Source organism: Delphinapterus leucas, chromosome 16, assembly GCF_059928025.1.
Source record: "Delphinapterus leucas isolate spDelLeu-1000000601 "Yukka" chromosome 16, BTC_Dleu_Yukka2, whole genome shotgun sequence".
Lineage (NCBI taxonomy): Eukaryota > Metazoa > Chordata > Mammalia > Artiodactyla > Monodontidae > Delphinapterus > Delphinapterus leucas.
The window spans coordinates 59,463,296-59,485,633 of record NC_143144.1 but is presented as its reverse complement, the minus strand read 5'-3'; the positions used below and the strand labels follow the sequence as shown (position 1 = coordinate 59,485,633).

General features: G+C 46.0%; 2 protein-coding genes across 3 annotated transcripts in view; both read left to right on the top strand.

Annotated features, from left to right (window-relative positions):
* Window positions 1-29: 29 nt before the first annotated feature.
* NDUFB8 (NADH:ubiquinone oxidoreductase subunit B8) lies at window positions 30-6,751 on the top strand. 2 transcript variants are annotated; one of them, XM_089898052.1, is made up of 5 exons: window positions 30-188; window positions 1,968-2,094; window positions 3,583-3,682; window positions 4,135-4,290; window positions 6,568-6,751. In XM_089898052.1, the coding sequence occupies exons 2-5, from the start codon at window positions 1,988-1,990 to the stop codon at window positions 6,658-6,660; spliced, it is 456 nt and encodes a 151-aa protein (XP_089754178.1). In that variant the 5' UTR covers window positions 30-188; window positions 1,968-1,987; the 3' UTR covers window positions 6,661-6,751. The 2 variants fall into 2 exon arrangements, with proteins under 2 accessions (XP_089754178.1, XP_022424758.1); XM_022569050.3 differs by lacking the exon at window positions 30-188 and adding an exon at window positions 1,574-1,703.
* A 3,526-nt stretch (window positions 6,752-10,277) lies between these two features.
* Window positions 10,278-22,338, top strand: part of SEC31B (SEC31 homolog B, COPII component) — a 34,211-nt gene continuing 22,150 nt past the window's right edge. Inside the window, 8 exon segments of the mRNA XM_089897361.1 lie at window positions 10,278-12,837; window positions 13,162-13,300; window positions 19,234-19,429; window positions 19,632-19,727; window positions 20,695-20,838; window positions 21,195-21,337; window positions 22,193-22,219; window positions 22,221-22,275. Coding sequence (XP_089753487.1) covers window positions 12,774-12,837; window positions 13,162-13,300; window positions 19,234-19,429; window positions 19,632-19,727; window positions 20,695-20,838; window positions 21,195-21,337; window positions 22,193-22,219; window positions 22,221-22,275 — 864 coding nt within the window. The 5' untranslated portion in view covers window positions 10,278-12,773.

Here is a 22,338-nt window from a genome sequence, read left to right as displayed (position 1 = left end):
AACGCGGGGCCGAGCCTTGGGCGAGCGCCTCCTAATGGTAACCTATAGCTCTACACCCTACGCTCCGCCCCCCGAAGACCCGGGACTAGACTTTAGTCCCACTGAATAGGGGTGATCATCGGGTTAAGCAATTCACAAATTATTGCTGCCTCAGTGTGCCCAGGCCTACACAACAGGCAAAGAAGGAGGTAAGTTTAGTGGGGCATTAAATTTTACACTGATGAATGGGGAGAGACGCAAACTTGACCCACCTAAGGAAGTCGGAAGGAAAAGCAACTGGCCGATAGATAGACGTTGGGTAAAGATTGCTCCGAAAGCCTCGGCAAAAGATATATGGCAACTTGAGTTCTTTCGAAATCAAAGACGGTTTTCTTTTGCTTGGCACCATTTGATTTTTCTGCCTGTGTCACCATCTTACCTACTTAAAGGCATTTTTGTCTATCTTGACCGAATTAGATCAGTGTTTGCTATTGATTGAATGCAGATGTTGTCCAACCATTCTGAACACCCATTCGACGTTCGTTTACAAGAGGGCAAGTTGCTGTAAAGTAGTTCTCCCCAAATTCATATACTGAATAGTATATATCAGTTTTTATTGCTCTGATATATATTTGGTAATGTCTATAATAATGGATTCTACTCCAAAACAGTGATCACCCTAAAACTTCCTGGAAATATGTGTATATTTGTACTGTAAATTATTCAAATCATACTTGTGTAAATAAAATGAACACATATTCATATGCGAACAATAATGCCCCCCCCAATTCTTTTGTTAGGCTAGTGTTCGCTAATTGTGGTTCGGCTTGAAATGTATTTATCCAAGTCCTAGTAAATCTGAGAGAATTCTAGCAAATCTGAGGTGGGTTCAGATGATAGGATTGGTTTTACATTTGTTGGGTTGAGGTGACTGGGACATTCGGATGTAAACACGAGGCTGAAACTGAAGAACCAGTTTGGGGGAATTCCCTGGTGGTCCAGTGCTTGGGACTCAGCGCTTTCACCGCCAAGGGCGCGGATTCAATCCCTGGTCGAGGAACTGGGATCCCGCAAGCCGCGCGGCCAAAATAAAACAACAAAAAAAGAACCAGTTCGGGGTCAATTTGTGTGTTGCACCGTGCATCTAACTGAAGGAGCTAACTAATTTGGAAAACAAAACAAGAACAAACAAGACCAAGGGCTGAATTTGAAGAATGATCACGTTTGCGGATGGAAGGAGGAACTGCCAGTGAAGGAGAGGAAAAAGGCAAGCAGTCAGAAAAGAGATTGACAGGCTCCTTTTACTTGTACCGGTCCTGGGGTAGGTGGGTCAGCTGTCCACCTGAGATGCTCAGGTTCTGAGTGCCCGTTATCCCTGGATGCGTCTAAGTCATTTGAGGTAGAAAAGGGACATAACGATCTGAAATGTCAAAGCAGTGACCTGCTTGTTTTTCTCCCCTTCCCGCTTTCCCTCTCTGCCTCTATCCAACCGCTCATCTTCCCTCTGGCTTCCTAGCACCGTTTAAGCCCCGCCCTTATTGAACCTTTAAGACTTTTCTCCCTTGTCGCGTTTGGCCCGGCTCGGCCGCCGTGACAAGGTCTTTGCGCATGTGCGGGGTGAAACGAGAAGAAGGTGAAGATGGCGGCAGCCAGGGCGGGGGTCTTGGGAGTCCGATGGCTGCAAAGGGCATCCCGAAACATGGTGCCGATGGGTGCACGGACAGGTCCGCGAGAACGGGCGAGGCCTCAGTGTGGGAGAGGGGTGCCGGAGGTTTGGTATGTCGGACGGAGGGTGGGTATTGTGGATACCGCGGCGGGCGAGTCCGGGCAAGGGCAGAGGTGGAGTTGGTGTATTCAGAAAAACAGGTGGAGGGTCTGTTCGTCCCTCGAAGCCTCGGGCTCCGGTGTCTGCAGCCACCGCAGCTTGAAGCCTTCAGAGTGGAAGGAGGAATGGGGTCGCTTCTGACGTGCCCTCATCTGCTCTCCAGCCTCCCACATTACCAAGGACATGCTCCCGGGACCCTATCCCAGGACCCCAGAAGAACGGGCTGCCGCAGCCAAGAAGTATAATATGCGGGTGGAAGACTACGAGCCGTACCCAGATGATGGCATGGGGTGAGATAGGGTCTGCTCGCACCTGGGTAGTGATGGGAGAAGTTCGGCTGGGTTGGGTAGCTCAACTCTGACCCTTTTCCCCGAACCTTTTCGTGACCCCTCAGAGTCAACGGTGTGGGCGCTTTTCTCCGTGGAGGGAGGTGGGAGGGGATGGGTGAGCAGCTGCAGCCGAGAGGACTTCAATTTTCTCCTTGGCTCAGGCTGTTTCCTCAAATGAAGAAGCTGAGGTTTTAATAGCTCCCTTGAGGACCCCTGAATAGCAGGAACCTTCTTTGGCTCCATCCAGAGCGCAAGGTTTCATTTAGATTGAGCATCTGCTGGGCTCAGGTGCTGTCATCCAGGCACGTGACCAGGCTGGAGCTGGATTCCTGTCATGAGAACCGTATTTTGTAGATGGAGTACTCTATATCATGTATATCTCTCTTTTAAGAAATATTTTGTTGTTAGCACTGTGGAAGTCGTAGTAACTTTAAAGCAGATTAAATAGCCAACTCCCTTAACTCCAGTTGATGGTTTTGCCCCCGCACCCCCGTAACATCCCTGTGGTTAATTGTCTGAGTTGATTACCATCACCCTCATTTTCTGTCCTAGCATCACTCTTTCAGCCGCGGTTTCAGCAGCTCCTATTCGTCTTGTTGTTTTCCAATCACTTTCTGTGACACATGTCTAGTTGTCATCATTTCCTATGTCTTTTATTGTGTTGTGGACAAGAGCAGCCTCGGTAGCAGTCTGTATAAGTTGAACCTGGTTTTGTTGGGGAAAAATCCAGCTTATCATGAAGACCCATGAGGTGTTTGAGACTTGGAGTTGTATGTCAACTCTGTGGTTGAGAAACACAGTTGCTATGAAAAGTGCTTTTCTAATCTGTACCCTTTTGTTTTTATTCCAATTAACTGGGCGATCTTAGGTTCAGACTCTAAACTTCAGTTTCTTTTTCCGTCTAATGGGGGAAACAGTGATTGATTGTTAAATTCCCTTCCAGCACTAACATTATAACATTGCATGACTTTTCTTCTTTCTGTTGAAAGAAGATAAGAAAAGCTTACATATGTTAAAATGTTTCAGAGTTTGACATAAATTTTTAATGAAAATTTGTGGACTTCCTCGGTTATTCTGTGCTTAGTGAGTAAAAATTGAGATTTTTTTTCACTTATCAAATAACATTTTATTTTATTAATGATAAATTTGGTATTGGAAGGCATTCAGGAAAATGGATCTCTTTTATACCGTTTGTAGGAATGTAAACTGGCACAGTCTTTTGGGGGGGGGAAATTTGGGATATTTACCAGTGGCCCTTTAACTCAGCATTTCTCAATATGTACACCTCAGGGAAAAAAATTGAGATCTTGATTTGAAGGTCAGTTCCCCTGTCCTTAGGGGAGGCAGTTATCTCTGTCACTTGGTTTTTCATCTCTGAGATGAGGAGACTGTGAATTGTCTGAGTGAGGCTGCTCAGAGCCCTGTCCAGAAGTTCTTGCTGTCTCTCAGGTATGGTGACTATCCAAAGCTCCCTGACCGCTCACAGCAGGAGAGGGATCCATGGTATGACTGGGACCACCCAGAGCTGCGATTGAACTGGGGTGAACCGGTGAGAGAACCATATCCCATTTCACCTTCCTTCCTTTTCCCTATGTCTTCTGTAGCTCTAATGGCACTTTTCTGCCCAAGCAACACTAAAGTTTTTCTGCCCAAGGAAGCGAGGTCCAGCAATCTGAGATCTGATGTTCCCTGTGTGGTGTGTGGAATGGGATGTCTGGGAGTAATCAAAGCTCTGTATTGTAAGAGTCAAAGCTCTGTATTGTAAGAGTTGTGAACTTCTATGATTGAGCTGTCTCTGGTCAGCAGAACCTAGACATAAGCCAGCCTCCAGTCCTGCGGGCCACAGTATCTCAGATGTGGCTCTCAGAATATTGCCCAGGACAGTAGAATGCCTTTGCAGTAGAATGCCTTTCAAGCCTTCTATGAGGCTCTAATCACTCTGGACTGCATGCCTTTTGTAGGAAGAGCAGAATGTGACAGTGATCTGCCTTTTTGTCTCAGATGCACTGGGACCTAGATATGTATATCAGGAACCGTGTGGACACATCCCCCACTCCTGTTTCTTGGAATCTCATGTGTAAGCACCTCTTCGGCTTCGTGGCCTTCATGCTGTTCATGTTTTGGGTGGGGGAGACTTACCCCACCTACCAGCCTGTGGTGAGTATCTGAGAAGTGCTCCGTCAGCCACACTTACTTAGCCTTGTTTCCTGAGGGAATGAAGTCTCTGGAGTAGGGATCCAGCCAATACCAAGCTTGACTTCCTGGTAAGGCCTATAGAGGGTCTTACCCACTGGCCTGGTACAAGTACCAGAGCATTGCTCCTGCCTGCATCTTGGATCAGTCTGAGTGAGAAGAAACTGTAGGACTAGGTGAGGAATGAGAATGGAGAAGCCAGCTAGTCTTTAGAGTTGCCATTTTGGGAACTGTACTTAACAATATTTCAGCAAGTGATCGTTTAAGGTAGAGTCAAGGAATCTCGAGTTGAAAGCTTATCCTTTGTTGGTGTGAAGGGCACTTCCTGTAGGGTACTGGAAGCAATTAAATGTTTACTGCAAGCATGGACAGTTAGATTTTAGAGAATGTAAAGGACATAGAAAATATACTGTCTGTAGAGAACAGACTTGTGGTTGCTAAGGGGGGTAGGGGAGGTATGGATTGGGAGTTTGGGATTAGCATATGCAAACTAGTATAAATAGAATGGATAAACAACAAGGTCCTACTGTACAGCACAGGGAACTATATTCGGTATCCTGTGATAAACCATAATTGAAAAGAATATGAAAAAGAATGTATATATATGTATAACTGAATCACTTTGCTGTACAGCAGAAATTAACAAACAATGTAAACCAACTATACGTAAATAAATTTAAAAAAAGAAAGAAAATATACTGTCTAGCTTTAAGGACATTTAATTTGGATAAGAAGAAAATTTAGATACATGACATGAGCAACATTGGAACATACATGTAGGAATTTGGCACAGTTTTTGTGTATATATGTGTGTAGTGAATGTGTATGCTGGGGGTATCAGGTGCTGTTAAGGAGAAGGATTATGCTAGATGCTAAAATACATATATTTTAGATGGCGGGGAGAAGTTGAAGAGAACATTTGGGGCAAGAGAAAATAGAATAAAGGAAGAGGACAGTGAGTTAGCTGGAGTGGAATAGGCTTATAAATAGTTCCTAGATAACCAGCTGCATTGGTTACCTGGAGAGCTACTAAAAATTCAGATTCCTGAGCTCTACTGCTTGGAGAGCCTAATTCAGTAATTCCAGAATGGGGTTCTAGAATCAATATTTAACAAGGTCCCAGGTAATTCTGATGTCCTGGGAAATCAGTTGTCGAAGCTGTGTTAAAAAAAAATATGGTGAAGTGAGTTTGATCAGTTAGGTTGCGTGGCTAAGGGATCTGGACTTGATGGCATAGTAATACACTAATTCAGTAAATATTTATGAAGCCCCTATCATGCACCAGGTACAGAAGGTGCTAAGGGTTGGGGGTACAGGGATGACTTGGTCTGCCTCTAGGCAGCAGGGAGCCATGTTGGGTTTCTGAACAGAAGAATGCCATAATGAAGCCTAGGTTTTTAGGAAGATTAATTTGGGAGTAGTCTACAGGATAGATTGTGAGGAAAGGAACTGAAAGCAGGAGGCTGGCGTGTTTGCAGTTGGCTGCACAGTGCTACCTGTGCTGAGATAATCAATGTCCTAACGGTAGCGTCTGTGTCTGTGTGCACTGACACAAGCCTTCCTACCAAGCCCCCAGGGGCCCCAGGCTGGAGAGTGCACATAGGGCTGGTGTGAGCGCTAACTTCACTTCAGGAGAGCAAGAAACACAGTGTGGCTCTTCCATTTTTCAGTTCTGTAAGCACATCACCCTTTTCTCCTCCCCTTGAGCTGTGTTCTCTGACAGCTGTTTGTTGGTAAAGCCAGCAGCCCCTAAAGCACGTCCGAGCCGTGTCTCCTCTGTGCTTTCCCCCACTGTTGCTCCTGCACGCCTCATTTGCTAGGCCACTTTAGTGGTGGAACCATTAGAGGCTGAGTGACTTAAAGGAGATTGAGTCTGTCTCGACCCCGAGAGAGAGTGGGATGGATGGATGCATCGTCTCATTTAGAAAGCTCTCCCTCACACTCTCCCTTTCTCCCTCTCTCTTTCTCCTTTCTCCCTCTCCCTCCCTCCCTCTCTCTCTCACTCTCACACACACACACAAACAGTTTAGGCACCACTTCTCTTACAATCTAGGCTTTCTCTCTGCCTTGGGCTGAGCGGGGAAGAGGAGTGGTGTCCCTGCTGTTCTAGCCCAGCTGGGTCTGACCAAAGGCTACCGTGTACCCATTTACTGTGTGTGATTCTTCACTCAGAGTGGGGTGTAGCCAGGTATTGGCTACATAGATATATGTTGTTCTTGCTGACCTGTGTTTTTTTCTTAGGGACCAAAGCAGTATCCTTACAATAATCTGTACCTGGAACGAGGTGGCGATCCCAGCAAAGAACCTGAGCCGGTGGTTCACTATGAGATCTGAGGAGGCTTCGTGGGCTTTGTGCCCCCTAACTGACTCCCTCAATCCTAGAGATTTTACCTTAATGAAATCGCTAATAAAACTTAGTACTGTGGTATCTGTGCCTCATTTCCCCAGGAATAGCCATTGCTTAAGCACAAGAAGATGTTGATTTGCTAATTTCACTGGGAAAAGTAGTTGAGGGTTCCAGTTGTACAGCAGGTGGTAAGGGTAGCTCCTTTCCCCATCTACAGGGTTGTGGAAGAAGGAGGATATGTTCCTGACTTCACAAGTTGGAACAAGATTTATTTCCCATAAAAAACCTTTTTAATAATAAGTGGTTAGCTAAAAAACAATCCTCTAACATGTTTCAAGTATATTATAGGATAAATAGGTGTTTTGGGACTGGCCTAGGGCTGTGATTGCCTCTAATCTTATATCTCTTATAAGAATATGTATTTGGGACTTCCTTGGTGGTGCAGTGGTTAAGAATCCACCTGCCAATGCACGCACAGGACACGGGTTTGAGCCCTTGTCTGGGAAGATCCCACATACCACAGAGCAACTAAGCCTGTGCGCCACAACTACTGAGCCTGCACTCTAGAGCCCGTGAGCCACAACTACTGAGACCGTGTGTCACAACTATGGAAGCCCATGCACCTAGAGTCCGTGCTCTGCAACAAGAGAAGCCACCGTGATGAGAAGCCTGCACACCACAACGAAGAGTAGCCCCCGCTCGCCGCAACTAGAGAAAGCCCGCATGCAGCAATGAAGACCCAGCGCAGCCAAAAATAATTTTTTAAAAAGTATGTATTTATTAAAAAAAAACATTGTAAATCAACTATACTTCAATTAAAAAAAGAAAGAATATGTATTTATTCCAAAGCAACTTCTGAATCCTAGACTCTTATAAATTGATAAATTGACATTACTTATGTTTATTAATTAGAGGATAGTCATTGACTTATTACTGAACCTATACATGGCTTTCACTACCTTAATGATTCATCCAAGCTCCTATAACAGCCTTAGAAAGAGAAAAACCATGTTTCTGAGGGTCTGTTTCCTTTTTTTTTAAATGAAGTGTTTTTTTTAATTAATTAATTAATTTTTGGCTGTGTTGGGTCTTTGTTGCTGTGCGTGGGCTTTCTCTAGTTCTGGTGAGTGGGGGCTACTCTTTGTTGCGGTGTGTGGGCTTCTCATTGTGGTGGCTTCTGTTGCTGAGCACGGGCTCTAGGCACGCAGGCTTCGGTAGTTGTGGCACGTGGGCTCAGTAGTTGTGGCTTGCGGGCTCTAGAGCGCAGGCTCAGTAGTTATGGCACACAGGCTTAGTTGCTCTGCAGCATGTGAGATCTTCCTGGACCAGGGCTGAAACCCGTGTCCCTTGCATTGGCAGGCTGATTCTTAACCACTGGGCCACCAGGGAGGCCCTGAGGGTCTATTTCAATGCACCTGTTTAAAAGAGAACCAATTTATGTTCTTTTCTTCCCTTTAGGGACATTTTCTTAAATTACAATGATATTGCCTGAAAACCTGTCTCAAAAAAGCATACATTCAACGTGATCTGTAGAAGCAAGTCCATTCATGCTAGATAAGGGGTCCTTTAGTGGTATTCAGGCAGTGAAAGACCTTTATGATATCAGGGAGTGGGTACTTCTACTGAAATGCCTCTCTTAGAAGGTCTCCACTGATTTTTTTTTTTTTTTTGTGTGTGTGTGGTACATGTTCCTCTCCCTGCTGCGGCCTCTCCCGTCGCGGAGCACAGGCTCCGGATGCGCAGGCCAGACGGCCATGGCTCACGGGCCCAGCCGCTCTGCGGCACATGGGATCCCCCCGGACTGGGGCACGAACCCGCGTCCCCTGCATCGGCAGGCGGACTCCCAACCACTGCGCCACCAGGGAAGCCCCTCCACTGCTTTTTATATGTTTTCATTCTCTGTCCTTTAAAGCATTTGATAATTATTTAACAAACGTCTGTCTGCCTAATATATATCAGACACTGATAGGTCCTGGAGATATAAAGTTGAACAAGAAAATAATTGCCTTCAAAAAGTTACCTAGAAGAGAAGACTGGCATTTGTAAAACGAGGTGAAAAGAATTTCAAAGTGTCTGAGTTGAGAGAAGGGTGCACTTTTTTACTTTACTTTTTTTGTTTGTTTGTTTTAATCATGTCCTACTTGAAACTGTGACCTTATGCCTTTGGTTCAGATTTCTTTCAGAGCACTCCAGTGACACCTCGGCCTCATTCCCTACTTCGAGGTGTTGCCTGAAGTTCAGTTTTCAACCCTGTTTCTCATCCACTGTTGTGCTAAGAAGTTCAAGAAATACTTAGTACGTAGAGTGGGCAGGCACCACCAATGCCCTAAATTCTTTTCTGTCCTGAGTTCAAAACTCCCATGTCCACGTGAAAAGGAAATCTAGAGCTGTGTCACAGTGACTTGGGGCCACGTCATAAGTCATAAGATAACCAGCTCACCATCTTTGGGGGTATATCAGGCTGGAATATGGTGGTAGAACTCATGCATTAAATTAAAATTTTAAATCAAATAACTTAGGTCTAAGATCTTCAGCTGCCTACAGAACATTTTATTTGGAAATGCCATAATTCCCTCAATCAATATGAAAAATATATATGATCACCCCCCCCTCCAACTTTTTATCAGTCACAAGAGCCTGTCCAGCTTTCTTTTACAATCATTGCCACTATGTTAATCCAGGCTTTCATCACCTGGTACCTGGATTGTTCTCTTAGTCTAATTTGATTCCCTGCCTCCAGCTCTGTTCTCTGTGCATGGTGATCCATATTGCTAGTCTGATGTAATCTTATTGCATATCTGCCCATAATTTTCAGTAACTCCCAATTACCTGCAGAGTTGAATTGGTATTCCACAATCTGAATCCAGCCCACTCCCCCAGCTGTAGTCCCTTTCATTCATGGTATGGGAAACACCAGGGCGCTATTAGCCGGTTGGGCCCCTTCTTCCTCGCTGGGAGTCCACCTATCTTCTTGAAGCCCCAACGTATGACACCTGTCTCGTCCCTGAAACCTTCCAGGAAGCCCCTGGTACCTTGCCCCCCGCCCATCTATAGCTTTTAATTAGTTCAACCAGCGGTTGGGGGCACCAGTTGTTGCTGGGCTGCAGAAAGTCACTCACCGCTCTTTATGGCCTAGATTGCTTTTTACCTTTTCAACTAAGTGGATTCCACTGAGAGCACCTGGAGCTAGGTCCGGGTCTTCTCCGCTTCAATAAGCAAGTAATGAGTTATTTTCCCTTTTCAGAGGCTGCCCACGGAGCCTGACTCAAATTGAATAGACCAGAACTTACTGGTCGCGGGATCTGACCCACTGCGCAATCACAGGACAGGTGAGGGAGGCCTGATTAAAAGCTCTAATCCTATTAGGGAACGTTCTCCGTGGGTCAGCGGGGTGCTGGGCCCTGCGCCTGGCGGCGCGTGTGGGAGGTGGGGCCTGCGGGCCAGGAATACTTTTGGTCCTCCTCAGCCGCCATCCACGGCGCCCCGCTGAGCTCCGAAGCCCTGAGAGCAGACCGGCTCCGGCTCCGGCTCCGGTTCCGGCTCCGGCTCCGGCTCCTGCTACGCCGCGCCAGACCCCTGGCCTGGGCTCTCTGCGCAGGTTGGTTTTCCCCGCCTGTACGGGGCCGCTGAGAGGGGAGGCCGTGCCGGGGACCCCGAGCGCCGCCCTTCTCTCGGGAGGGTGCCGGGGCGCGCTCGCCCTCCGCTGGCGCTGCGGCCCGCCCCGCCCCCGGGGCTCCTGCCGGTGTGCCTCTCAGGGGACCCTACGATGCCTGCCCTGCTCTCGGCCGCACTCGGCTCGTTCTCCCTGCCGCGCCTGGGTGCCTCAGCCCGAAGACGGTCTCTCTCCAGCGCTGCCCTGGCGCCTCCCCCATGAGCCCTGGACCCTGACCTGGCCTGGGCCCAGTGTCGGCAACGGGTCTCTGCGTCTGGCCTGGGCGGGAAGGCCTGTCAGTCCTGACGCCGGCGCGCCGCGGGGGAGACCGACCATCCTCCGGAGGGACTGGACAGCCAAGGGTAGCTGGCGTCCTCTTTCACTGCACGAGCGTGTCCAGCTCTTGGTTGAGTGGTCATAGCTCTCCCACTTTTAACGCCCCCGGCATTCTGACCGCAGCGGGGACCTTTTTTGTGAACAGATGTCTTTGAACAAAGTGGATTAAAAGCCCATCTTCCCAATTTGTAGGCTGGGGTTTAAACACTTCATGGAGTTTAGACTGGTGTAATGGTTAAAAGCACTGGGCTCTGGAGGCTGTTGGTGTGCACAGCTTGGTCTAGCCAGTTTTCTTCTCTGTAAAATGCGGATAGTATCAGTACTGACCGCCCAGAACCATTGTGAGAATTAAATGAGATATGCATGTCAAGTGCACACGGCTAATTGCAGCTCCCGCTTAAGAGACCTTTCTCCAGAAACGTGAAAATGGTATTGACCAGCAGGTGGCACTGGTGACCGTGTAGTATGATGTACAATCTTGTCCGAATATTCCTCAAGTGTTTAGAGGTCCCCGGGAAATCTCGGCTGAGTTGGCAGCCTTAAACTTTCTTCAAGCTGGAGAGTACATTTGATATTATTAAGTAATAAAACTTTTGTTTTGGTAAGTCAAGACTAAGCTGGCTGTGGCTTGCTCAAGCAGGTCACAGTGGTCCCAAGTTTACTCCATCAAGTTCAGTGTTAACTTTTTTTTTTTTTTTTAACTTCCCTGCCGCTTTAGCCTGTTGGGATGACACCTTGAGTATGTGTTAGAATTGGTTTGGAAACTACCGAGTTAAAATAGATGTCTGCATTCATTCATAAAGTATTATCGAGCACTTACTATGTGCCAGACATTGTTCTGATGCTAGTTATAACATGGAGAACAAAGCAGACACAGTGCTAGCTCTCATGGAGTTTACTTATTAGTGGACAATGTAGATGTAAGTAAATATATAATTATAGATTGCTAAGAAGAAAAAAAGGAGTCTGTTTTTGATTGGGTGGATGACCTCATTGAGGTAAGAAGCTGAGCCCTGAAAGATGTGATAAGGAACCAGTCATGCAGAGAACGAAACAAAAAGCCATCAAAGTATAGCAAACAGAATTTACAAAGCTCTAAAGTGGGGAAACGCCAGGAAATGAAAAAAGGCTAATGCAGCTGTAGCACAATAAGTAAGGGGGAGAGTAGGAAGAGATGAAGTTGAAGTGGTAGGCTAGAGCCTTTGAGCAGGGATCAAAGGGGTTCGCATTTTATTCTGAGTGTGATAGAAGCCACTGAAAAATTTTAAGTGTGGAATGCCAAAATCCAATTTTTGATTAAAAAGTTTACTCCTGCTGCTATGCAGAGAATGAATTGGGTGACAGGGATGAGTAGCAGGGAGAAGACCAGTAATCTAGGTGATAGATGACAGTATCTTCAGATAGAGCAGTGGTGAAGATGGAGAGAAATAGACAGATTAAGGTATATTTTGGAGGCAAAATTTGGAAGACTTAATGATGGATTAGAAGGGAATAAGGGCGAAGGAGGGATCTACTGTGATTTTCAGGTTTGGGGGTTAAGCAGTTGTCTGGGTGGTGGTACCATTTACTGAAATGAAGAAAACTGAAGGAAGAACAGATGGGTGGACGAGATGGGGAAATAGAGAATTCTGTTTTAAACAGACTAACTTTTAGGTATCTTTACTATATTCAAGTAGAAATATTTGATTAGCAGTTGTATATAAGAAACTTGTAGCTCAGAGGAGAGGTTTGTATTGCCGATATAAATTTGGGAGTCATCGACATATGGATGATGTTTAAAACCAAGGGATTGGATAGGGTCACTGAGAGATTATTTGGTTTGATGGTTATCATCACCCTCGGGCCTGTGGCAACTAGTGTATTTGAATATCTTTTAGGGTTTAAAGCATTAGATTTCAGTAACTGGGAAAATGAACTGTCATTACAGATCTGCAGACGGTCATGTATTTGTTACCCTGTGTTGCCCCAAAATGCCCCATTCTTTGGTGGTGAGAGAGAAACAAGCTCTCATGTCTGCAGGTGTTCCCCTTGATCTGGCCCTTAAGCTTGCTGGTTTCTATTTTCAGTAGGCTGAGGAAAAGGGTCACTTTTCTGCCACCTACAGGACAGACCATGAAGCTGAAGGAACTTGAGCGGCCCGCTGTCCAAGTGTGGAGCCCAGCTAGCCACTACTGTGGATAAGGATCCACTGAGTACATAGGTTGAAGGGAAACATAGTATCCAGGGCTCTTTATTGTGCTTCAGAGAAAGTTTTAGAGTCATGGAAATCTGGGGTTGGCTAGCAGTATATGCAAAGGGATATTAGGAGTTTCTGGTATCTGGGGGCAACCTTGGACTCTGGCTTAAGGCTAAGCACCTCATGCTTTCTTGTTTTCTTTGGAGCTACCATTTGAAAAAGGGTATATCCAGCCCTCTCCTGTTCCTCCTCTTCTCTACTGCTTAACCATTTATACCCCAAATCCATGCATATATTGTTGCTCATATGCTGCCTCTTCCTGACTTTTCTTGTGCCTAGGAACATCTGCCCAGCAGCTAGATGCCTCCTTTAGTACAGATGGCATATTGGAAATCTTTGAGGTTGATTTCAGGGACCCCTCTCTGGACTTGAAATGCAAGGGAGTCCTTTCTCCCTCCAGCAGGTACTATGTCTGAACTTTTGATGGGTATGCAGGGCAGATCCTGATGTAGACCCTGGTGGGGAATCCCGGGAGTAGTATGTGCTTCTCAGGGCTCATGAGGAGACAAGTGAGGGGAGAATGGTCTTTTAGTAGGAGAGAAGTTAACTCTGGGTTTATTTTGCAAGAGGATTTTGAAAACACCCACTCCAACCTTTGTGGTCAGCAGCAGCAGCGTCATGCAGAATCATGTGATAGAGACGCCTCACAGAAGCCTGGACCCACAAGTACCTGATCTGTCTCTGAACGCAGAGGAATTGGCTCCTTCCTCCCTTGGCTCTTGTGAAGATAACAGCCTTACACAATATTTCCTTGTCTGCCAGTGGGAGGTGAAAGAATGATCCTCTCCTCATTGCTGTCAGGCACCGATTGGGCACTCATGGATTTCATGGCTCTGGCAGGCTTACAGGGTTGGGTACTAGCATTCACCAAGCACATGTATACATTCCAGGCACTATGCTAGGGGCTCTGTATAATATCTTATTCATTCCTCAAAACGAGCCTAACCAAAAAATACCATTATTCCCATTTTACATAGGAGAGAACCAAAACTCTGAGAAGCTAGGATTTAAGTCTAGGCCTGTCTTACTCCAAAACCTACCTTCTTTCTATTATTCAACTGTTCTTTTACAGGTTGTGTAAAGATGAGGCTTACAGTCTGAATCAATGATCTCTAAATTTTTGTACAATCAGGAAAAATGTGAATATTCACTGTACTCAAGTGTATATTTAGTATAAATAATATACATGTATTACTGTACTACTATTTAATATTAAAAATATAAATCTTTTTCTTACAGCCCAGAGGATTATCTTGCCCATCCACTTTAGAGATTGCTGGTCTAGAATGCAACTCTCCATCTTCTTGTGCATTTTTTGGTCCATCTGAGTGATTAGATTAAGATATTTAGACAGAAGTACCCTCTTCTTTCTTTTCATGGTTTAACCTAATAATGAAAGTTAGTTTTCGTTCTCCTTTTCTTGAGCTCCTATATCACTTTGTTACAGTATCCCTTATTTTGCAGTTTTTAACATGTCTTTGTATTTCCAGTACCTTTACCTTTTGAAGAGCAGGCCTTGGCGGGTTTACCAGTAATGATGAGATATTCTTAGCCTCTAAGCAAGCATTTCAGAAAGGGCTGCTGAAAGGAGTGAGCTAATTTAATAATGTTTATACTCCTGAAGATAAGAAAAGGGGCAGTGAGCGCAAGGACTCTTTTCTTTGACCAGCCAAGCAGCAGCTTCAGCATAGTAGTGGCTCCTTAGGGCTAGGAGTTCCTAAGAAAGAGGCAATGTAATTGCTTAAGAGACCTTGAAACTGAATCCTGAGATCCATGTAGGCAGAGATTTTTGTCTGTTTTATTCACTGCTGTATCTTTAGCATCTAGAACAGTGCCTGTCATAAGGTGGTTAAAAAATATCTGTGGAATAAATGAGTGATATTAGAACCTTCTGGATTTCCAAACGGAGCATTCACGTCCACCAGTTCAGTTAGTTATAGTTAGTCTTCAGTTAGTCTTAGTGCCTTAAGAGCTTTTCAGGGGTAACAATCTGTTTGTTTGGCAGCCAACTAGGTTGAAGGGACACTTTTTGAAATGTTGGTACTGTATTCAGGAATCATGAAGCATCACCTCACACCCTGCTCTACCCTGCAGGAATTTGGGGACTATAATCAAAACAAATATAGTACAGTTAGCTTCCTTTTTCCACCTCTATAATTGTGTCTAAAGATTGAGTCTTATTCTCAAAGACCTAAGGGATTACTTTTGACACAGTTCGGTTGGGGCCTTTCTGAAGAAATCATCTTAGACCCTCCAGGGTTTAAGACACCCACTTCTTTCCGTTCCAGCCTGGGTTAGGTCACTTACTCAAAAGTCAGCATCACAGACAGTTGACCAAGATGATCAGGGTAGACGAAGGGCAACCCATCCTTTGCTTTATGCTTTCCTCTTTTCTGTATCATCTTCTGCTTGGTTTAATGGAAAGCACAGTTGTGTTGGGTTGCTACCTTGGCTAAAACTATGTGACTTTGGGCAAATTGAATTCCATCAGTGATCTTAGGTTTCCTCACTTATATGTAAAGAAGAGGTTGTACAAGATGACTTCTAAGAATCTGCTGAACTCCAAATTTAAGTCTTCAATCTCTCCTTCCCTTTTTCTAGTTTAGTCTCCTTCCTTTTTTCCTTTTTTTTTTAAACAAATGCCTCTCTGTATCTCTTTATTCTTAACTAAACATACTCTTCAAAGTCTTCCCCCTTCCATTGCCTGCCCTTTTTACCAGACCCATGCCTCAACCACATTTGAATCCTGAAGATCCCCTTATACTCAACCCGTGATGTATCAGAGAAATATTATCTATTTAGAAATACCTGACTGAAAGAGAAATGTTCTGAAACACTGGTATGGGTGTAGATAAGGGACAGCCTTAAGCTATAAATAGAGTGAACAGAGTGTGTGAATTAATGCCGCTGGATGCAATCAGAATCAATATGGATTAGCATGTGCACTGAAGCAAGTGATGTTTGGTTTGTTAGGTGAATCTCACTCAAGAAGAAAACTATCTGGGAGAATAATACATTGTTTATGTATTGACTTTTGAGTTGAGGACATAGCTGCTGTGGCTGAGTGAGTTCAGGGGTCAGTGGGTGATTTGCTGCACTCTACCTCTGTCTACACTGATGTTCTAGATCTCTGAGTGGCCACTGTAACCTATGTCTGACCCATCCTCTAGTAACATGGAGGAAGTAGGTGATCTATCTTCCAATACCTTTATCTCAGTTCTAGCTACTTGGGGAGCACTGTGACCCCTCTTTAGGTGCCTTTGTAAGGGACAACACTAAGCAGTAAAAGATCGTTTTGGTACTACTCCTAATTTTCTTGTTTCTAAGACTTGCCTTCTCTCTAGAGACATTAAGATCACAGAGGAGAGAGCATGGGCTTTGTTGTTGGACAGACTTTGGTTCAAACCCCAGCTTTGCCATCTACTGTCCTATCAGACACATTATTTAACTTCTCTGACCCTGTTTTCTCTACTGTAAATTTGAGTAACATAATTGGCACATAGTAGCCTTGTGCATACTAGGCATTCAGAAAAGTAGTTCTCCTCTCAGACAGCCATCGCTCCACCCCAGTGTCTTTATTCTCCAGCTTGGAGCACTGCCCTCATCTCTCTGACTTTTAAGGAAACTTGGATTTCCTCAGTTATTTTGGCCAGGATGTGGACAAACTCATTTTCACTTAAATCCACTAACATGAGGTTGGGATTTTTCATAAGGAACTTCACTAAGCAAATAAAATCAAAATCCAAAACAAAGAAGTACAGAAATCATGGGAGCAAGAATTTATACAGCACATATTCCTAATCATAGGGTAGCTGAAGCTTGGCCTCAGATGAGCTTAGCTGGTGCGACGTTCTGATCTCACAGGTCTCAGTTTATTCTCTCCAGCCTTGTTTTTCTCTTTTTGCCAGGAGCATAGCCATGAGTTGATTGTTGGGGCTGGTTCTATCTTTATGCATTCAACTTCTTCCCATTGTTCTATGCTGGTGTGCAGTCTGATGTATCTAGTACAGAGGTTCCTAACCTTGGCAGCTTATTAGAATCACCTGGGGGGCTCTTATTAGAAACGTAGATTCTGAGGGCCTGTCTCTGGAAATTCTGCTTCTGGGTCTGGGTGGGAATCCGGAACCTGTATTTTCTTTAGGTGCCACCCCTCATTCTGTGATGCCATGTGGTCTCCATCATTATCCTGAGAAGCTCTTTAGCAGAGAATTCCACGTGTATCCTTATGTTTTCAAAGTTCCCACCTTCCTATACAAACTCGTCTCCCTATACCTTCTACTTAAATCTCTTAGTTCCTATTTGCAGGCCAAAGGCCATCTTTTTTGTTTTATAACTTTTTATTTTTAAAATATTCGAACACAGAAGTTGCACAATAGCACAGTGAGCAATCATACCTTCATTTAGACTCATCAGTTGTTAATGTTTTGTCACATCTCACATGCTTGTGTGCTTTCTCTTTGTTTACACACACACACACACACACACACACACACACACACACACACACACACACACACACACACACACACACACATGACTGTCCATTTGCAGGGCAGAGATGATTGATCAAGTCTCCTTCCTTGCCTGACTCGTCCCAGGTGTTCCCCCTCTCCCAGGTGTTGTCTATCACAGCTATTCGGGCTCCAGTTTCACCCTTACTAGTGAAGTGTTAACAATAGGAACATACTTTCTGCATGCTTACACAAAGAAAAATCATTTTGTCACACCCCGTATTCTGCATTTCAGCCACTCTAAAGTAACTGGGCCCTCTTCTCCGACCCTTTGGTGACTCCCATGTGGTCTCAGGTACCTTTTACTCTGATTTTATATGTCATGTGCTCTGACCATACCGCGGTCACTGCATTCCCATGTGAGTTTCCATGGCCATACCTACCTCTGCTTCCTGTGTGACCTATTAGAGGCTTCTCTGGCTAACCTATTGACTTGCCCTCTGCCCATGCTGAGCTCTAGCCCCTGGATGACATGGCTGGCAGCCTCTGGAGCCAGCGTGGAACACATTCTTCTGTCCTGTTAAGGTCAGCGCAACCTTAGAAAATATAGCCTTTCTGACAGTAGCTTTAGACCCACCGTTTGTTCAGCTCTGCTGTTTTTGTTCAGATGCTGACCTGGTCTGAACTAGTGCTCAGCTCTTCACTTTTGACAGGTTGGCTCTGCTCTAATGACTGGCCAAACAGGTTCCTGCCTGGTTACCCCATTCAATTTCTTTGCTGATTGTTCCCAGGGTGTGGGAACATTTAATTTCAGTTGGAGATCTTACGACATCATTCAATGTGAAATCTGGCTTCTCGGAAGGCTGCGGAAATATCCTTGTCTAGTAGGATAGCCAAGTGAAATGGAGGACAGACCGCCTGTGAGCCTTTGGGGATTTCACATGCCTTCCCTAGGGGCTTTGCAGGGGACCCATACTTGTGTGCAGGGAGCCCAGGGTCCATCTCTTTCTTGTATGAAAGATGCTCAGAAAGCCAGAAAAGTGTTCCCCAAACGGTGCATTTATTCTTTGTGCCTCTGTGTCTCTAGGGCTGGCCCACTGAATCCACATGGTAGTTCCAGTGGACTAAACACATGGGAGAGGCATGGGATGGGAAAGTCCTTAGATCTTTTCTCACTTCCAGTTTAAGAGGGAAGAGGGGACAGCAACTGTTGGCCTAAGGAACCTGCTTCTATTCAGGTGCAGAAGAGTTTGGATCTTGCTCTAAATAGAAGACAATATTTTATGATGGTTAAGAGCTCAGGATTTGGCATAAGATGGGCCTAACTTTGAACCTTGACTCTGTCACTTCCTAGATGTCAAATGGGAGTAAAATTACTAACTGTATATACAGAAGTTTCACAACTTCTCTGTGCCTCGTTTCCTCAATTGAAAATGGAGTTAATACCTCATGGGGTTGTTGATCAGCTAAAACATGTAAAGCACTTAAAACGTACTAGTGCCTAGTACGTTGGAAGTTATCAAAATAAGCGTTAGTTGTTATTTGAGTTGGGAGGATTAAGAAGTAATTTATTTGAAGTGTTTATCACTGGGTTTATATTAAACCCAATAATGTTAACAAAAACATTAAAAGCACCCCTCCCCCAGCTCCGTGGCAGTGGCCTCCTGGCTTCTAGTGTAACATAGACGGAACATTTTTTCAGCCAAAGGGCAGGAGGACCAGGCAGAGGAGACCTCTGTTCTGTGTCTGGGAAATGAGGGAGACAGGCAGGCCCTGACTAAGGGTGGGGATGCCTGCGTAATGTCAGAAGCTGGCAAAGATGCCCATTCTCTACTTACTGACGTGGACCTGAGTTGGTGCTGATGCCAGTTCCTCCTCTTTGTAGGTTTCACAAGCTGATCTGGGGGAGCTTTGGCAACGGGCTTCTGGAAGGCTCCGGGGTTATTGCAGGCAGCGGGGATGATGGCATGCTTACTCTATACAATGTGACCCACATCCTGTCTTCGGGGAAGGAGCCTGTGATTACCCAGATACAGAAGCACATGGGGGCTGTCAGAGCCCTTGACTTTAATCCGTTCCAGGTACTACATTTCAGTTAATCAGACACGGCTGACAGATCTGAAGGGAAGCGTTTGCTTGTGACCTGTGGTCTCTAACTCTGAGCCCTTCCCAGGTTGTTGTGGGGGTGGTTTTGGAAGCCCTGCATGTGGGTCTCCTTCCCCCTTTTCTGCTCTCATCTCTTCCTGGGAAGGCGTGTCTCCAAAGGCCTGTTCCTTCATACAGGGCAACCTCCTGGCCTCAGGGGCCAATGATTCAGAAATCTTCATTTGGGATTTGAATAACCTGAGTGTGCCAATGACCCCAGGATCCAAGTCACAGGTGAGGAGCCTTCTGGTGCTGCTGCTAAGAGTGTGCACCTGATTTTCCCAGGGAGTGTTGGATTATGGAGGCAGCCAGCACACAGGAGATTTCCGTCTTCACCACTGGAGGGCACTAAAGCTCCACAGACTAACGTGCTGCCTACCAGCCAGATAATAGAGAGTTGGAGTCGGGTGGGGACGGGTTGGGGGTGGCTTGTGGTCATTAACTGACCCAGGGGTTTCTGGAAGGCAAATGAAGAAGGGTGAGGGGAGTAAAAGACATTGAGAGAAGGCATGAACGTACTGTTTATCGTAGTATAGCTTAGGCAAGCTTGGGCCCTGAGCTTAGCTGAGCAGGGGCAAGAGTAGGACACCCAGATACACCCTTGTCCTTTTTGTGGGAGGATCAGCGGCGTTGTCTTTGTATCTGGTTTCCCCATGTGGTTGGGGGACTCGTGTGTCTCTGTCTCTGAGTGTACCTATCTTGTCAGTCTGTAACGGGGCCCATCTTTTTCTTCCTCACTTTTGTTTCTTATGCTTACAGTATCGTGAGGTAAGTTCAGTATGAATTTGATAGCACCTTGTGCCCTAAAAGTATCAATGGCTTTTCTCTCTGCTTCATTCTCTCTGGGGGTCTTGGGTGTCTATATTTCCCTCCCTCCCTCCCTCACCTTTTTCCTCTCCCTCTCTCTCTTGTCAGAGACGAGAGGGCTGTTTTAAAATCTTGACTCTATCCTCTCAGGAGCACTTTGGGATAGGAGTAAAACCCAAGTGCATCTGTTCTTCTCTCAGCTTCTACACCAGTTTCCTAAAGCATCCTCTCTGGAAAACTCCCCTCCCAGCTTCCCGAGACTGGCTTGGTTTGGATAGCCCCATGTCTACTCTTGGCCTTTCTGTGGGTGGTTGGGAGCAGTGGAAGAGCAGCTGTCTCTTGGTCCAGGGGTGACAGGTTGTCCTCAACCTGCCCCCCACACATCCTGCCTCAGCAGCCCCCAGAAGACATCAAGGCACTCTCTTGGAACCGTCAAGTTCAACACATTCTGTCTTCTGCTCACCCCAGTGGCAAGGCAGTCGTGTGGGATCTCAGGAAGAATGAACCTATCATCAAAGTCAGTGATCACAGCAACAGGGTGAGTTGAATACAGGCAGAATATAGGCTCGGGCTCTGCTGTCTCTCTCAGGCCTAGTGTTGGAGCTGCTCTCCCCCAGGCGAGGGTTCTGTTTTCGGCTGTTACACCTGTGGATTCAGCCTCAGCAGATTTCCATTTGAGAGTGAAAGCTTAGGGAAGCTAAACTGAGCTGATCTGGAGGCTTCTGGTGCTCCTTGCTATGGTCATCACTCATTCCCCGATGGCTGTGGTGTTCCCAGTCACATAGGAGAGACACAAAACCTACCCTCAGAGAGGTCCCATTTCAGCTGGACAAAAAAGGTTCATAACCAGAAGAGTCAGGTTACATGGCCCATTGGGGTCTGCTTTGTTCACAGATGCACTGCTCAGGCCTGGCCTGGCACCCAGACATTGCCACCCAGTTGGTGCTCTGTTCAGAAGATGATCGTCTTCCAGTAATTCATCTGTGGGACTTGTGCTTTGCCTCCTCACCCCTGAAGGTGCTGGAGAGTCACAGCAGGCAGCATCTCAAACCCCATCCACATCCTTGTTGGAGGGCGGGGGCATAAATGACCTGGGTAGAAGGCAATGCATGCCTCACTTTGGCTACCAGACATTCTCCCTGGCTTCAAAGCTATCCCAGTGAACACATAGTTACCCAGTTCTAGTTCCAGGTCCAATCAAGAGGAATTCCTTTAGACCCAGAGGTTATGGAAAAGAGCCTGAGTTTCCATCTAACTTCCAGAGATGGGAGTGGGGATAGGGTATGAGAAATACTGGAGCCAATGTTTAGTCCCCCTGGGAGAGTCCCCAAGCTCTGATCTGAGGACAGTACTCATTTCTTTAGGTGATTAGGTTGCCTCCTTCAAGAGTTCTTAATAAGGGAACCTTGGCTCCTGTCTTTTCTGTGAACAGGCCTGCCTCTGAAGCTGTAGCTCTTGGGCCTACAGCAGAGAAAACAGCCCCATAGTCTGTTCTTTCTAACTCAAGGGCCATGCCCCGTGGGGACTTTTGAGCGTTAGGTCCTCACTACCCTCCTGGGCTAAAAGCACCCATAGGGATGGGTGCTTGCCTGATTCATGTTGATTCATAATTCCTACCCTACAATCAGGGAAGAGAAGCAGGCCATCCTTCAGTGACCTGCAGGAGGCAGAGTGGTATAGTGCATAGTGCACAGGCTCTGGGATTTGACTTGGGTTCTGCCTGCTTGACTGCTGAAAGTTCCTTAATTTCCTCCAAAGCCTCATTTTCCTCATTTGTAAAATGAAGCCAGACTGCTCATTTTTGGGGGATGAGATTTATCCAAGATACATAAGGCACCCTGCTCACAGTAGGCATTCAGCAAACGTTAGTTCCTCTTTCCTTTCCTTTTTAGGGGGATCCTGCCAGTGTCATGGAGTCAGGCTGAGTAGTGCCAAGGACAACCAGATCTTGTGCTGGAACCTGGAGAGCAGCGAGGTAGGCTGGCCCTTCTGTGGGCATGCTGGGATGGTAGGGGAGTCCCGGCTGCACCTATGTGTT